Source organism: Carassius gibelio, chromosome A3 (genome assembly GCF_023724105.1).
Source record: "Carassius gibelio isolate Cgi1373 ecotype wild population from Czech Republic chromosome A3, carGib1.2-hapl.c, whole genome shotgun sequence".
Taxonomy (NCBI): domain Eukaryota; kingdom Metazoa; phylum Chordata; class Actinopteri; order Cypriniformes; family Cyprinidae; genus Carassius; species Carassius gibelio.
Genome location: NC_068373.1, coordinates 21,935,200 through 21,950,448, shown reverse-complemented (window position 1 = coordinate 21,950,448; position 15,249 = coordinate 21,935,200). Strand labels below are relative to the sequence as shown.

The window sequence follows — 15,249 nt, the reverse complement described above, 5'->3', positions numbered from 1 at the left end:
CCTATTAAATTAAATGCTTTCCTCTAAAAAAATCAACAGTAATGCATGCTATAATTGTCTTCCATTATATATCCCATTTACTCATCTGATAACGTCTCAGTAGGATGTTCAATCATCATCGAAGAAAAGCTGTGAAACACTTCATGAATAAGATCTGCGAGTGCGCTGGCGTGTTCCCTACCTTACATTAATCAGGATCTTTTACAGCCTGCAGTCTTCGCGGCGTGAGTGGGATTTAGAGCTCTGCCTCTTTCTCAGATCATTTTTGGAAGCCACTCCATTGTTTTTGTTGGGTTTTATATGGGCATCACCAGTCACCCAATATTACATTCAATTACTGGAGGTCATTTACACATGACATATGATCCTGTGGGGCTCTGGCCCTCACATTGAATACTATTACAACCTATAAATCCAGCACTGAACTCCACTACTACACTAGAAATGAATGCCGCTCAGTTCAGCCTTTTATATATAGCCATCCATGGATGTAATTGACCGGCCGGTTTATTTCCCTCATCATTGCCATAATTATGCAATTTATAGGGCAATCAAGGAGGCCGGTCGTATGGGATGGGTGATTTTGTCCCTGTGACCGCTGCCATGTGTGTGTCCACGTGTAATGATAGTGATGAAAGCATCACTCCCCCTCAACAAACCCACCGCTCTGACGCATGTGTCTGCTTTTGATTCACATCCACGCAACCCGCTGCAAGCTGCGCATGAAGATGGCCCAAGACTCCATCTGTGTTGGCGTGTGGAGGTTTGTGAGAGGACTGTGAATTAATACCATTTCCTGTGCAGAAATAGAAAGTATTTTCTTAACACTGCCGCCTCCTTCCGACTGCCTCGTTTCCATTCATTTTACATTCACAGATCAGAGTCATTTCAAGTTCATGTTAATCAACTTCACAATTAAATGTGTTGGTCCCCACACTTTGTGTGTGTGTGTGTGTGTGTGTGTGTGTGTGTGTACTTTATACCACCTTGGTGTTGCTAATGTCAAGCTGCACTGCTATTTAGGAAATCTTCAGTTCTCGTCTTTCTTTTCAGCCCTCATAAAAATTCTCAATGACCTGTCAGCACTTTTTCTTTTCACGTTTGCTTAAAATAGTTGAAAACACAAAATTAAGTATGACACCTGTTACTAAAGCACATTTACTGAGAAGCATATGCAATGTTCAGGCGAGTGAGATTTGAACTTACAACTTCCTGCACCAGGCAAGAATTATTCCTGATCACCCCGTAAGACTGAAGACCTAGAGTCTTACCCATTTATTAAATATTTTGGCTAAATTGTCATGCACTCATCTACCAATAAGTGTGCTCTTAACTTTATTTAACAAGGTGTATCGTGTTTAAATTCATTCAACAGATTTTCCTTTAATGTCTGTGCAAACAAAAGCCAGCAGATGTGGTCTGGGCTTAGTTATTGATTCATATGCATTGACTGAGAAATTCTCCACTGCATGAGAAAAAATGAGATGCTTGGCTTCGCTTGGGTGAGTGAGGCATTTGTGGACTGAATCTAGGGTTGCTCGTGGTTGGAAATATAGCTGTTCAGATACCTGACATGGCTACTGTGGGTTCTCTGAGCTCAGTAAATAATAAGTGTGTCAGTGTTTGTGTTCATCTGCCTTGGGCTGATGTGAAATGGAAAGAAAAGAGAAAAGATAGTATGACTTGCAGTGCATAAAATTGTATTATATGCCTGTAGAGACAAGAAAATGGAGGAGGAAAAAATCATACCTGACTGGGTCTTCATCTAGATGATCTAGATGAAGTGATTTCCTTCATGTCATTACCCTTGACCTACTGCCTTTCTCTCTCTTTACAGATATCCTGCAGTTTTTCCTGGCTTGTAACATAGGTCAGGTCAACCCCTTCCAACAGGTAACTATAGCTTCTACCTATTTAAAAAAAAATTTATTCAGATTTTCTCTGTCAACCCACTTTCAAATCTCTGAAAGATGTCCACAAAAAAGGATGTTGGCTCGGTTTCAAAACACAAGTGAGATTCCTAACTAGAGAAGTTTGGCATCATAGAGATAACAGAAAAGTTTTTTTGCAAATAGCAATATTATGTGCAATTACCTTTATGGGTGCCTGATTTTGACAAAAATATAATACAGCATTACATGTGCGTGTCATGAAAATGGTAATCTGAGAATTTGTTGCTATCAGGTTAGTGAGACTATCACAGATAGTGGACTGAGTCAGTGAATGTTTTCCCCCTCATTTCTGAAATATCAATAAAAATTGTTATTTAATAAAAATAAAAAAAAGTATTTTTGTATCTTTTAAATGTTACTTTAACATCAGGTGTATGTGTAGGTTTAGTGTTTATATTATATTATATTTATTAATATTTTGAGTGAGCCTTTTATTTATTTTTAAATGTGGTTTTTTTTTTTTTCTTTTTTTTTTTTTTACTAAAACTTATTTGTATTATATCATTTTTATATTACTTATATAATTTATTAAATTATTGAGTAAAGTTCTTTTTTCATCTAATATTCATATTTTATTTGATTTCAGCTTTATTTTGATTGTCAAAAATAGTTAGATTTAATCAACAAAACAACACTGGTTCTGCCATCAGACTCAGAGTATGTTAAGTCCTGTGTACTTAGCATGCGAACCTGTATTTGTGTGAGGTCTGTGGGGACATTAATGTTGTTCCTTCTGTAGATAGTTGAACTTCATCGTGGTAAGGATGTGTGTTTAAACAATAGACAGTCAGACATCTCACTGGAGTTTAGAAGACAGCCGGTCTCTTCCCTCCTCACACTCCATTACAGGGGAAGTGCCGCCCCCCGTTTCGTTTGTCACTGTACATTAGCATTCTCCTTATTATGGGCGGCTCAATGGAAATGCTGCCTCTCCCTTTAGTTAATGGAGTCAGACTACACGTCTTTATTTGAATAATGCGTGTGCATGATTCAGACAAATCTCAGCTCTTAACTGATCATGATTGATGGATTGTCAGTGGCCACTCCAATCTCTCAGTTTAATGAAGGGTAATGCTTATATCGAGATTGAACTGTCTACTTTGTCAGCTGATGTCTGAATGGAGTTCCTCCAGTTCTCATGCAGCGTAGCGATGAAATGAGCCTGATTCACATCTGAGACAGCAATTTCTTGAAATGGATATTGACTTAAAATGTCACCAAGGAATATTTCAGGAACATTTTAAAGAGAAATGGTGACGATTCTGCAACGATTTTCACGTTTTGTGTTTTTAAAATGAGAGTTGCTTTGCTATCTACAATGCACATAAGCAGTTACATTCACATCTGTTTTTTGATGAATAAAAAACTAAACAGTAACACTGAGGCAATTGAAAATAGGTTTTCTATTTGAATGTATTTTGAAAATGTAATTTATTCCTGTGAAGTAAAGCTGAATTTTCAGCATCATTACTCCAGTCTTCAGTGTCACGTTATGCTTCAGAAATCATTCTAGTATGCTGATTCACTGCCCAACAAATGTCTTATTTTTATCAGCAATTTTGAAAACCGTTGTTATAACATCATTAATATTTCAGGATTATTTTGATAGAACGTTCAAAAGAGCAGCATTTATTTGTAAAATTATAAACATCTTGGATGTTAATTTAATGTATCCTTGTTCAGTAAAAGTAGTCATTTGTATTTAAACCCAAACTTTTGAATGGTACTGTAGCCTATAGAATCCAGTTTTGACCAAACGTATGTATCTTCTAAGGCATGGGAAGTAGCATATTTGTGAGGTTGTTTTTCATGATTCTTGCTAGCAGAATTGAGCCTGTTCTTGCTGCTGCCTGTTGACTTTAGTTTCCACTTTCCAGCACTGTTGCCTGCAATTAACACAGTAAGCAGAAGTCTTCTGAGAGCTTTCTAAAGAAGGACACGTTGTACTTTCAGTACCTCTTTCTCAGTGAATGTCAGCTTATTTTCCTGTCTATCATTGTAGACCTTTTGGCAGACAATGCTGACACTGTGGCCATTTGGCTTCTCAGATATTCAAGTGTTCAAGACCTGTGCTCCTGAAATGCTCCATGACACACATTAAAATGTCCTAAGTAACCGGGAGCAAGAAATATTTTATAAGTATAAGCTTGTAATCAAGATAATGTTTACCCTACATTAAGCATGTAACTGGTTTTTGTTTTTTCTTGTTAAAGATGCTGTCAGGAAGTCACAAAGCACTGGTGGAAATGCAGGACGATGTGTCAGAACTACTGCGCTCTGCAGTCCGGGATTACCCCAAAACAAAGGTGAGCGCTTGTATGTAGATATCTGCATGACTTGTGTGTGTGTGTGTGTGTGTGTGTGTGTGTTTTCAGAGCATGTATGCGGTATGTATTGTCCTATTCTCACAACCCCTGATGCACCAGTGTCCCAAAGCTTTCAAGTCCTGTTGTAGTGTCTGTGTGGAAATGTTTGTACATGCGTGTGTGTGTGTGTGTGTGTGTGTGTGTGTGTGTGTGTGTGTGTGTGTGTGTGCACTACCCCTGGGCCTCTGTTATTATGCAGCATCTGTGTGTGTTCTGGGACAAAGTGATGGCTGACATTCTGTACATGTGAGAAAGAAAGCCGCCCTCTCTCTGAAAAAACAAGCGATGAGAGAAAACAGGGAAATATTTCACCCTTGGAACCAGCCAATTACCACTACAGCTTCATACAACTTAGACCTCACACAACACTGAGCCTTTGAAAGAAAGAAAACATGCCTTTCTTCTATGACATCCTCCTGTGTGAATGTGCATGTTTTGGTTAGTCATGTGTGTGCCATTGTGTGCTGGACTTATAAAGACTGAAGTTTGGGTTCAGTAAGAAATTAATACTTTTATCTAGCAAGGACACATTAAATCAGGGTTCTTCAAATCTTGTACTGGAGGGCCAATGCACTGCAGAGTTTAACTCCAACCCTGATCAAACTCACCTACCTGTAGTTTTCTAATGAACCTGAAGACATCGATTGGCATGCTCAGGTGTGATTGATTAGGGTTAGAGCCAAACTCAGCAGGAATGTGGATCTCGTGGGCCAGATTTGAGGATCCCTGCATTAAATGGATCAAAAGTGACAGTAAAGATGAATATTCTTTCAAATAAATGCTAAAACAAACTGTATCCTGGTTTCAAAAAAAGTAAAAAGCAGCTCGACTGTTTGCAACATTGATAATAATAAGAAATGTTTCTTGAACAGCGAATCAGTATAATAGAATGATTTCTGAAGGATCATGTGACAATGCTGAAAATTCAGCTTTGACATGACAGAAATTAATTACATTTTCAAATATATTAAAATAGAAAACTGTTATTTTAAATTATAATAATAGTAAACTATTGCCATTTTAGTGTATCTTCGATCAAGTTAAACAAGAAACGTGTATGTAAATGAGAATATCTATAGATATTGTATTTAGAGTAACCATTTTATTTCAAACTATGTTTGCCTGTTTTTTAGGGAAACCTTGACCAAATTCAGGGGGGTTTGAACACCACTGAAGTTGGACTGCACCAGCTCACTGCTCTTGTGGACTGCCGCAGTTTGCACATGGTAAGAAAGTGTTTCAGGGTATATGACCACTTTGCACAAACTACAAAGTACCATTTTCATTGTAACCTCAACCTGTGGGCTTGAAAAGCCAGGGTTTTAACACCCATCTGCAACTCACTCACAAACAAACTAACAATATAATATACATACATACATACATACATACACACGTGTGTGTGTTCCTATCTTCTAAATGCTCTACAATTTACCAGCACTAACTGCCACAGTCTGAAACCTGTGCTCTTCTCTGAGATGATGGATGGAGATGTCTGATATTTCAGGATCCGGCGTGACTAGAGTTCCTCATCAGGGAGAGAGAAAGTGAGAGAAAGAGACTGCGAGACACTGGCCTGCTGTATGGGTGGTCCTAAAAGTGCATCTCCTTCCCATGAGAAGAGAAAGTAACGGATAAAATATGGACTTTTGGATATGTGTTATAGATTATTAATGGTGTTTTCATACTGCAAAAGCAATAACATACTACACGGTCCAACCGTACATCTGGGCTGTATGTAGGAGGGTTTGTGCTGGAGATGCTGAACAGCACCGGCAGTAATTACAAATGGAGCAATTTTGCCGTTAATAATGACAGTAATTTAGAGGAAGGAAGACGCTGCCATGTTTCTCTGATAGCAGCATGTGTAAGGCTAGCTGCAGTTCGGTCAGCGTGTATTATTAAAAGCCCTGTTGCTCTCCGCAGCATATGGTGCTGTCTGCTGCAGGAAGATCCCAGTTAGAGAGTCTAGCACTGGATATTATCATACCGTTTTACATTTTTCTGTATGTATATTATCCACATACCCAGCAGACTGGTTTCTATGTGTGTGTTGTTTCATGCAAGGCATTTAAAGTGACAGTTGACCTAAAAATGAAATGTTCTACTGCTGAAAGAAATCAATGATGGCAGTGAGTGAATGATGACAGAATTTGCGTTTCATGCCGCGTCTTTCTGTTTGTGTGCAGGATTATGTGCAGGCATTGACCGGAGTGTGTTATGATGGACTAGAGGGTCTGATCTACCTGGTGCTGTTCTCGTTCATCACAGCTCTCATGTTCACCTCTGTCGTCTGCAGTGTGCCACACACATGGCATGGCAAAAGGTGAGATCTGAAGAGAAAAAATATTCATAAATATACCAAATGTATTGTATTATGTGTTTTAGGGCCCTATGATTTCCACAATGGAGAATCCAGTTATAAGGAAACCAAAAGTAGGTCAAATTAGAAGTTCAAAAAAAAAAAACACTTTCATAGGGTGATTGAAAATACTAATTTTATAAATCAATGCATTTTAAGTTTTAATGCATTCAAAAAATTAGACATGCTAAAACAGAATTTGATGACAATAAAAATGAATGTGAGAAAAAAAAATGTAACATTTCATAGTGCCATACAAATTTCGTTTTTTGTTAAAATTAATAAATTAAATTGTTTACCTTTCATGATTTTAAATAAAAATGCTTTCTGATTAATTAATGATACTATATATTATACCTACCTACCCGTTTATGACAATAACTATACTATTACAAAGACTATATTACTGGTTTACAGCATTAAATTTGAAGTATCTGGTTAAAAGTGCATTAAAGAGAAAGGGGCAGTTGTGTTATTGTCATAAAACACATTGTTCTTTTCCCAAGTTAATGTTAGCAGTAAGATACAGTAATTCAGTGGAACATCCTCATTTCTGTAGTTAAATGCACTCGAGAGGATTAAATCAACACTGGAGGTGGTTAGCAGTGTGTCCATGGGCTTTGTTATGAAGACTATGGTTGGACACATTATGCTCCCATCACGTTCTTCTGTCATAAGCTCAACGGAAACCGCTGCCTCGCTCCATCTCTTCCCCTTGTTCCTTCCTTCCAAGCGCTCTCTGTGGGAATCGCTCCATCTTCCTCCTATAATGACATAAATTGCAATAATTTCCCAGCCCAGGCCCATGCGGCTGCTCACCCAGGATAGGCCTGTATCAAACAAACCGGATTAGGCTGGTTGAGATAGAAGGGACAAAGACACCAGCTTAAGCATATTATGTAATTATCACACTCATAAGTGTGTGTCTAATGGTACACAGCTATTCGCACTCACTGTTCATTATAGGTAATTAGCAGTTTCTGAATATGAGTTCAGGCAGGCTGTGGCAAGCAGAGCAGTGTGGAAGTAGACACTGATTATGTTAACTGTGTGAAGTTGGGATTTTTTATTTTATTTTTATGTTCAGTTTTATATGCCAAAAAAAAAAATTGTGTTATAGGTGCACACAGGCATTTTTAATCATTAAAAAGCTAATAGTACTTTTTTTTTTTTTTTTTTTTTTTTTTTTTTGTAAAGTACAAACTTTTTATCTTAAATTTTAATCTTTTAATACAGTATTAGTTTGGAAACAAAGTTTCTTGGGGGGGGGGGAAGCATCCATCAAATATGTAACCTCAGAGATTAGTTATGTATTTTGTGCAGCTGCCTTTAACCATGAAATACTCAAGTAAAATTGACCTGCAAACCTCTCACACACTTCCACAGCACATAAGATTGTTGAGACTTTGCAGACATGTTCATGACATGCGAATATCACCAAATTTCAAGAAAGACTTAATTTAACCAGTATTTCTGACAACTCTAAAATCAAAATGGGTCAAACTGACCAGGAGCATAATTTGTCAATTTGACGGTCTTTTCTAATGCAAGTCTGCTGCAACTAGATTGTCCATAAGTGTGAAACATTTACATTAGAACTTTCAACCTGCCACATTTCAGAATTCTCTTAGAAAAGAAAATCTCATTAAAGGCTTTCTGCATTTGAAGCAAAAAAAATACAAATTAAAATTGAATATAATTATTATTAAATAACAATAAAATTAAAAAATGTATTTTTTTTTTTTTTTTTTTTTTTTTTTTTTTTTCATAAAACCAGGTACCGAAAATTATGCCTTGGTGCTGACAAGTTACCTTTTGTGTACAATAAAGCAACCACACTTTATGCCAATGATAAATTTGAAGTGTTATCTAAAGTAGTACTGAATCTGAAACACTGTACCCTGAATCTTCAGAAATTTAATAGCAATACAGAGGTCATCAAGCTTCCAGCAGGGGGCGGCCCAGATCCGTATATTTCTTGCACCACACTCTTTCTCACAGCTCTCCTGACTGATAATTTGTCCTCCCTTTAAGAGGAAAGAGGGAAGAGCGGATCACATGCTGCTGCTCTTGTTCTCTGTGGCCGAAAGCAAGCAGAGGAAGAATGGCAGCACATGACTGTATGTGGACTTGATGTGCTCTTCCTGTTTATCATCAGTAGCGCGCACAGCAGAGAGCGCCCTCTGCTGTTCATACCACAGTGCGACGCGTTGATAGTGAAGATCAGATAGAATTTATTAATATACAGTTGGACAGATCACAGTGATATGACTTGTATTTCTCCTCTATTCTAAGTGGATTCATCCATTTCACTGAAATTTGAAATATATATATATATATATATATATTAGGGGTGTAACGATACGCGTATTCGTATTGAACCGTTCGGTACGACGCTTTCGGTTCGGTACGCGGTACGCATTATGTATACCGAACGGTTCGTTGGAGTAATTAATTATATTTGAAAAAAAAAAAAAAGAGAGAGAGAGAGAAATATAATGATATGCGTTCAACAAGGTAGCCCAATAACCCAAACAACGTAACAGGCAACGCCCCTGACACTCCCGAAGAAGAAAAAAACACCATCTTATATGTTTATGTTAGGCTACTCAGCAGGCGCTCGCTCACTCAGTACCCGCTGAAGGCTCGTTGCAAAATAGCCAATGCGTTTAACAGACTAGAAATGAGAAGATCCTCCAATAACCAACAGGTCTGGTGTTTGGGTGCACTTTGGATTCCCTTTAAGCTATAATGGTGATGGCAAGAGAGTGGTGGATAAAAAAACAACGGTATGTCGCATCTGCAACATGACAGGGTACACCAGCGGGAATAAAAAAAAAAAAAAAAAAAACACCAGCGGGAAAAGACGAAAAAAAGGAGAAACATGCACGCAGCAAACTATCCCTGCAGCATTTAGAAACTATAGCTTACAGGGAATCCAACCCAAACACCAGACCTGTTGGTTATTTTAGGATCTTATATTTCTGGTCTGTTAAAGGCATTCGACATTTTGCAACGAGCCTTCAGCGTGTGCTGAGTGAGCGAGCGCCTTAGGGGCCGTTCACATATCGTGCCTAAAAACGCATGGAAAACGCTAAGCGCGTCTTTCTCCTCCTTTCCAAAGCGCTTGGGCAGAAGCGCTCATGAGGCGTCTGTCTTTGCTAAGCAACAATGACGTGCTCTCTCCATGAGACGCGGAAATTTCAGCGAAGGATAAATGGATTTGCAGCTCTAAAAATCGCTTGCAGTAGCTCTGCTACTAAATTTATTTCAAAATTGCAATCCATATACAACTATGATCAGCTGATCCTTCATCTTGGCTGAGCTCTCAACGTTGTTACGGGAAAGGATGAAGCTGATTGGTTAGTTCTTGTCACATGACCCGCGGTGCGCTTGCGGCATTCTGAAAAGTTGAGATGTTTTTACATTTTGCTGTATCTGAAACGTATCGAACCGAACCGAACCGAACCGTGACATCAGTGTATCGTATCGAACCGAACCGAACCGAACCGTGACATCAGTGTATCGTATCGAACCGAACCGTGAATTTTGTGAACCGTTACACCCCTAATATATATATATATATATATATATATATATATATATATATATATATATATATATATATATATTTAAAAAAAAATTATTTTTTATTTTATTTTTATTTGACTGCGCTGATGATGATGTGCATGGTTTAGTGGTATTTTGGTGACCAGTAATACTATAGTCACTAGTATGGTACACTACAGTCCAAAAGTTTTGGATATATAATGTCTCTTATGCTCATCAAGGCTGCAATTATTTTATTAAATATACAGCAATAACAGTTATATTGTTAAATATTATTTCAATTTAAAATAAATTTTTTTTAATACATTTTAAAATGTAATTCATTCCTGTGATTTGTGCAGGAAGTGGTGTTAATCAACAGCAGGTATTTCACTTCTATGGAGTGTTGCATACAGATGACAACTCTTTCTGATCTGGAGGGGTCCCGTCTTAGTTTTGACACTGCTTGTAAGCTATCTGCAGTGTCTCACACTGCTAGCTGGCAGTTTTGCTCCAATTGACACTCCCACAGAGATCACGGCTTGCACTTTCAGCGACGTGGTGCGTCATCCCAGCGATTCACAAGCTGCATGACATTGGGCTGTGTTGACCGATTAAACAATATCAAACTACAGCCGATGTCCTCGGAAATCATTGAGCTCCGGCCAGTTTGAACTGATGGATCTGTTCCTGTAATAATGTGTGTTCTGTTTGTGTGTGTGTTTGTGCATACAGGCCTGAAGAGGACAGTGAGGAGGAGTCCATGGCTCATGGAGGAAGAGAGAATCATGATAACCTGTACCGGGTGCACATGCCCAGTCTCTACAGCTGCGGCAGCAGCTACGACAGCGAGACCAGCATCCCTGCAGGAGCACACGCTGTCAGCAACGCTCCTGTCACGGAGTACATGTGAGTTAAACACACACATGATATCAACAGCCAATACACAGACTGAACACATACAGGTCACCTTTTCCTTTCTGTGAGGGATTGTTATTCTTTAAAAACATCGACCCAAATGTTAATAGTCTAAATAAGCAATAACAGTGAATTGGAAATTTAGTCATTTGTAACTACTGCAAGAGGATATAGGATCTTTGCAAAGAGTGTGTTTTGTTTCCAGGACCCAGAATGCAAACTTCCAGAACCCTCGCTGTGAGAACACTCCTCTGATCGGGAGAGAATCTCCTCCTCCATCTGTGAGTATCAGCACTCGTCCTCGGTGAACAACGACACACACAATAATCACAAACACACTAACACACCACAGAGTCATTTTGACAGCCTGAATGCTTAAATATTCACAACTCAAATAGCACGTTCTTGTCGCCTGCTTGTGTAAATCAGTGATCTCCCCCACTGTAGGTTCACTGTACACAGCAAGTCATTACAAAAAGCCCCGAACTCTGTTCAAGTAAATGAGAACTGAGCGCAAACCTGTCAAAAAGCTTTTAGGAACTGGAACTTCTTGCCTGGCCAATCTTACAGAGCAGTTTAGGTAGTGTGGAGATTTATAGCCATAGATCAATGTCGAATTGATTTTTCGTGTGCGGAAAAGGAGAACAGACATTTTGAGCAAGCTGCCTGCTTACAGACTCAAAACAGGGTCATATCAACTGAAATCTGTTAAACTCTCCTCTGATATGGAAGAGAGTTGATTGACTGAATGTGTGCCTCTGACATTTCACATAGACTTTTAATGTATTTTTAACATCTCTTTTGGAGAGCCAATCAATATGAAGCTCCCAAAATTAGAGCTAGAGCACATTGCAAACAGAAGCATCACAGAGAGCAATTTTGCTTTACTCTTTGCAGTTAACATTTTCAGAGGAAAAACATAAAAAATGGTGTGGCTAAGAGTTCAGACAGTATGGCTTGTCAGTTTAATTCTTGCAAGAATCCCCAAATCAAAAAACTAACTTACCAGGGAGATAAGTTGTTGGGATTGTTAACATTCACCCCTGACCAGACACTAAGAATGTTAGAAGGTAATTATTTATTTGAGTACTTGTGCGCCACCTATTCAAAAATGTGCCCGTTCAGTTCACTTAAGTCTTGGCATTACAAATCTGAACGTAAGGTGGCGCTGTGGATACATGATGTTGAGGTAATGAGATCTAATGAATGACGTGTGCTTTCAGACACATTCTTTATTGTGGTTGTAAAGGTTTTCTTAACATTTACCCTTGTTTGGCTACATTTTGTGGGCGAAAACCAGTTATTTAATGTGAGGGCGAATGATTTCACTATACAGATTTAAGTTCTGTGTGAGCTGTGCTTCATACATCGCTGCTCTATCGACATTTGCTTCTTGTCAGAGTTATGCAGATCCCACTAGATGAGAATCCAATTTTATGTTTCTTTAAGAAACTCAAGTCACCAAAAATAAAACATTAAAGTTCACCAAGAAGTTATATAGTATAGAGTATATAATCTTTTTTAATAATATACACTGATCTGATCGATTAGTTTTTTTTTTACATTAATTTAGCAATAATTTGCATTACATTATTTTATAAATAATATATAGTATATATAATATATTATATAGATTAAATTTTTTATGTATAAATAAACACATACTCTACTTTTTTTTTTACTTGTATTTTAATATTTGACAAATCAGTTACATGACCAGAAAATTACTCCGTGTTTGCGAATTTAGCTTTTGCGCAACACTACAATATTGCATAAAACATTTGCGAACAAGCATCGTTCCCATCCGAGTCAAAGAGAACAAAATCGTCACTTCCTGATAAACTGGCACTATAAATCACGAAGAAAAGAATGAGAATATAATCATTTCTACATATAATAAATTATTTGCGCCTCAGAGCGAGAAGATGAAACGCAGTGAATGAATGTGGTCACTGCTTTCGGAGGTGGATGCTGATGTTTGGGAACGTGTGAGACATTTCTGGGTGGCAGTTATAAGACATATTTTGACAGACTTTCCTTGTGCATTTCTGAATGACCATGACAACATTTCAGATGCTGTGGAATGAGATCGGTCTGCTGGTTAGTCAGGATTTGTCCTACTTTAGAGCAAAGTCACATGATGCACTTGAAGTCAAAAACCACCTGAAGCGAGAGTAAATCTGCGAATAAATGGATTTTTATTTGAAATTGAGTGTTTCCATCATTCGTTTCTCATGCAACACTTCAAAATGTGCATTAAAATAGGGTGATGGAAACATAGCTACTGATGCTGAACATTTAAAAGAAGCTTACGGTTAAAAATCTATGTTAAAATGGATTATTTGGCTGGTAGTTTAGATGAGATCTAGTAGTCAGGACTTGCTGATGTAAGTTAACCCCACTCACACCCGTGTACCTGTGTCTCCTCACACCTTCGCGTCTGGTCTTGTGTCCTCTAGACCCTGTGTGTGTGTGTTTGGGAGTGCATGTGTACGTGTTTCTTGTGAGCTGGAGATGCAGTTAGTGGTGTCTATCTGCTCTACACTTTCTTGTCATTTTCTTTTCTGCAAACCCACACAGTTATATTTGACATCCACGGACAGTAACAGCCGTCACAGCTGGCAGTTAAAGCCATCGGAGAGTTCCCGCTCGTTTTGGTAACGGCCTCAGCTATTCCAACAGGTACTCAAATGTCCCATTCCAATTTATTGGCCCACCTCCCTCCCTACAAAAACCAAAAAACCCAACAGCGTGATTCCTTCCCAATCCACCCTCACTCTGACCCAAGCAAGCTGCCCTTGCCCCTGGTGTTTTTGTTGTGTGGATCCCTGGTCTTGTCTTCTGTGAGGCGGCATGTTCTCCCTCCACCAGCATTAACTATGCACGTATCTAACAGAGAATCTCATTTCCACGACCACACAGAGGACTAAATGCATTAAGGTAGACATTAAGGAAGAGAACTGCTTTTTAATTTAGTTTAGCTAATGATTAGCATCCTAAAGGTTTCACACTGACAGGTCACTGAGCCACTATACTATTCATTTCTAGTTTCTAGGTTGAATCGGGCAGCAGATCTCTGTATGAGCTCCCACTGACAGTTGACACGTCACATCACTGCTCATTTGAATGAATTTGTGCTCGGTTTTATAAAGGTCGCTGTCACTTATTTCACTGACAATCAGCAAATTATTGGTGACACTTTATTTTAATGTTTCCTACTTACAGTGTAATTACCCTAATAAGCACTTAGTAATATTTCTCTGTCAGTGTGAACAAAAGTAATGTAACGTCCTGTAGTCGTGTTTTGTGTCATTTTTGTTATACCTTTCATTATTATCTTTAAAATGTGTGTGTGTATATATATATATAATCAAGGGAATCAAAAGAGGATTTATGTTAGTATTAGTTCATTTTACATCTAGAAGTATAAATATGTCTCCTCTTTTTGTATATCATGTTAGTGGATATAAATAAGAAAAGTAGAAAACAGAAAATGTGTATTTATAGTTGCGTTTATCCATTCACTTTATCAAAACAGCAAACAGTCAAAGTTAAAATATGCTTTTTGGCCATTTATTGCGAATTAATAAATAAAATACTAACTGAGCTAGATCACTCTCTGCAAACATATTAATATTGCATCTTCAAGGCTGTCTAAATGATTTTGGGTGTGCCAAGTCAGACTTTATTATTATTATGGATAAATGTTATTTGAGTATTATTTTGTTATATTTTGTATTTTCATTTTAATTTGTGTTGGGGTTTTTTTTTTTCTTTTTTTTAATTATTATTATTTATCCAAATTGTAGTTTTAGTCAGTTTAAAAGTTGTACTGACAGTTAGTCAGTACAATTTAAATAATACATTCATTGAGATGCCAAAACAAGGGTATCAGATATTTCGAGGTCTAGCTTTGAAAGAAAATTCCAATCAAAATATTTGGAAAGCATGCATTATTCATTAGGGATGCACAATACCAATAGCATTTCTGTTCTTATCTGATATTACTGAATTTTTATAATCTATTGACATCAATATTGGTCACTTAATTGTGCATCCAAATGTCTATATTTACATACAGATTACCAGCTAATCTTTTAAT

General features: G+C 37.7%; 1 protein-coding gene across 2 annotated transcripts in view; it reads left to right on the top strand.

Moving 5' to 3' along the window:
• LOC127952164 (protein tweety homolog 3) overlaps positions 1-15,249 on the top strand; it is a 54,271-nt gene that overhangs the window by 35,521 nt on the left and 3,501 nt on the right. Inside the window, exons 8-14 of one of the 2 annotated variants that reach the window (XM_052550532.1) lie at positions 1,838-1,893; positions 4,166-4,258; positions 5,452-5,544; positions 6,508-6,644; positions 10,965-11,138; positions 11,353-11,428; positions 13,728-14,326. In XM_052550532.1, the coding sequence (XP_052406492.1) occupies positions 1,838-1,893; positions 4,166-4,258; positions 5,452-5,544; positions 6,508-6,644; positions 10,965-11,138; positions 11,353-11,428; positions 13,728-13,808 (710 nt within the window). In that variant the 3' untranslated portion in view covers positions 13,809-14,326. Of the gene's footprint in view, positions 1-1,837; positions 1,894-4,165; positions 4,259-5,451; positions 5,545-6,507; positions 6,645-10,964; positions 11,139-11,352; positions 11,429-13,727; positions 14,327-15,249 lie in introns of those variants that run through there. The other variant, XM_052550540.1, reaches the window with a different exon arrangement.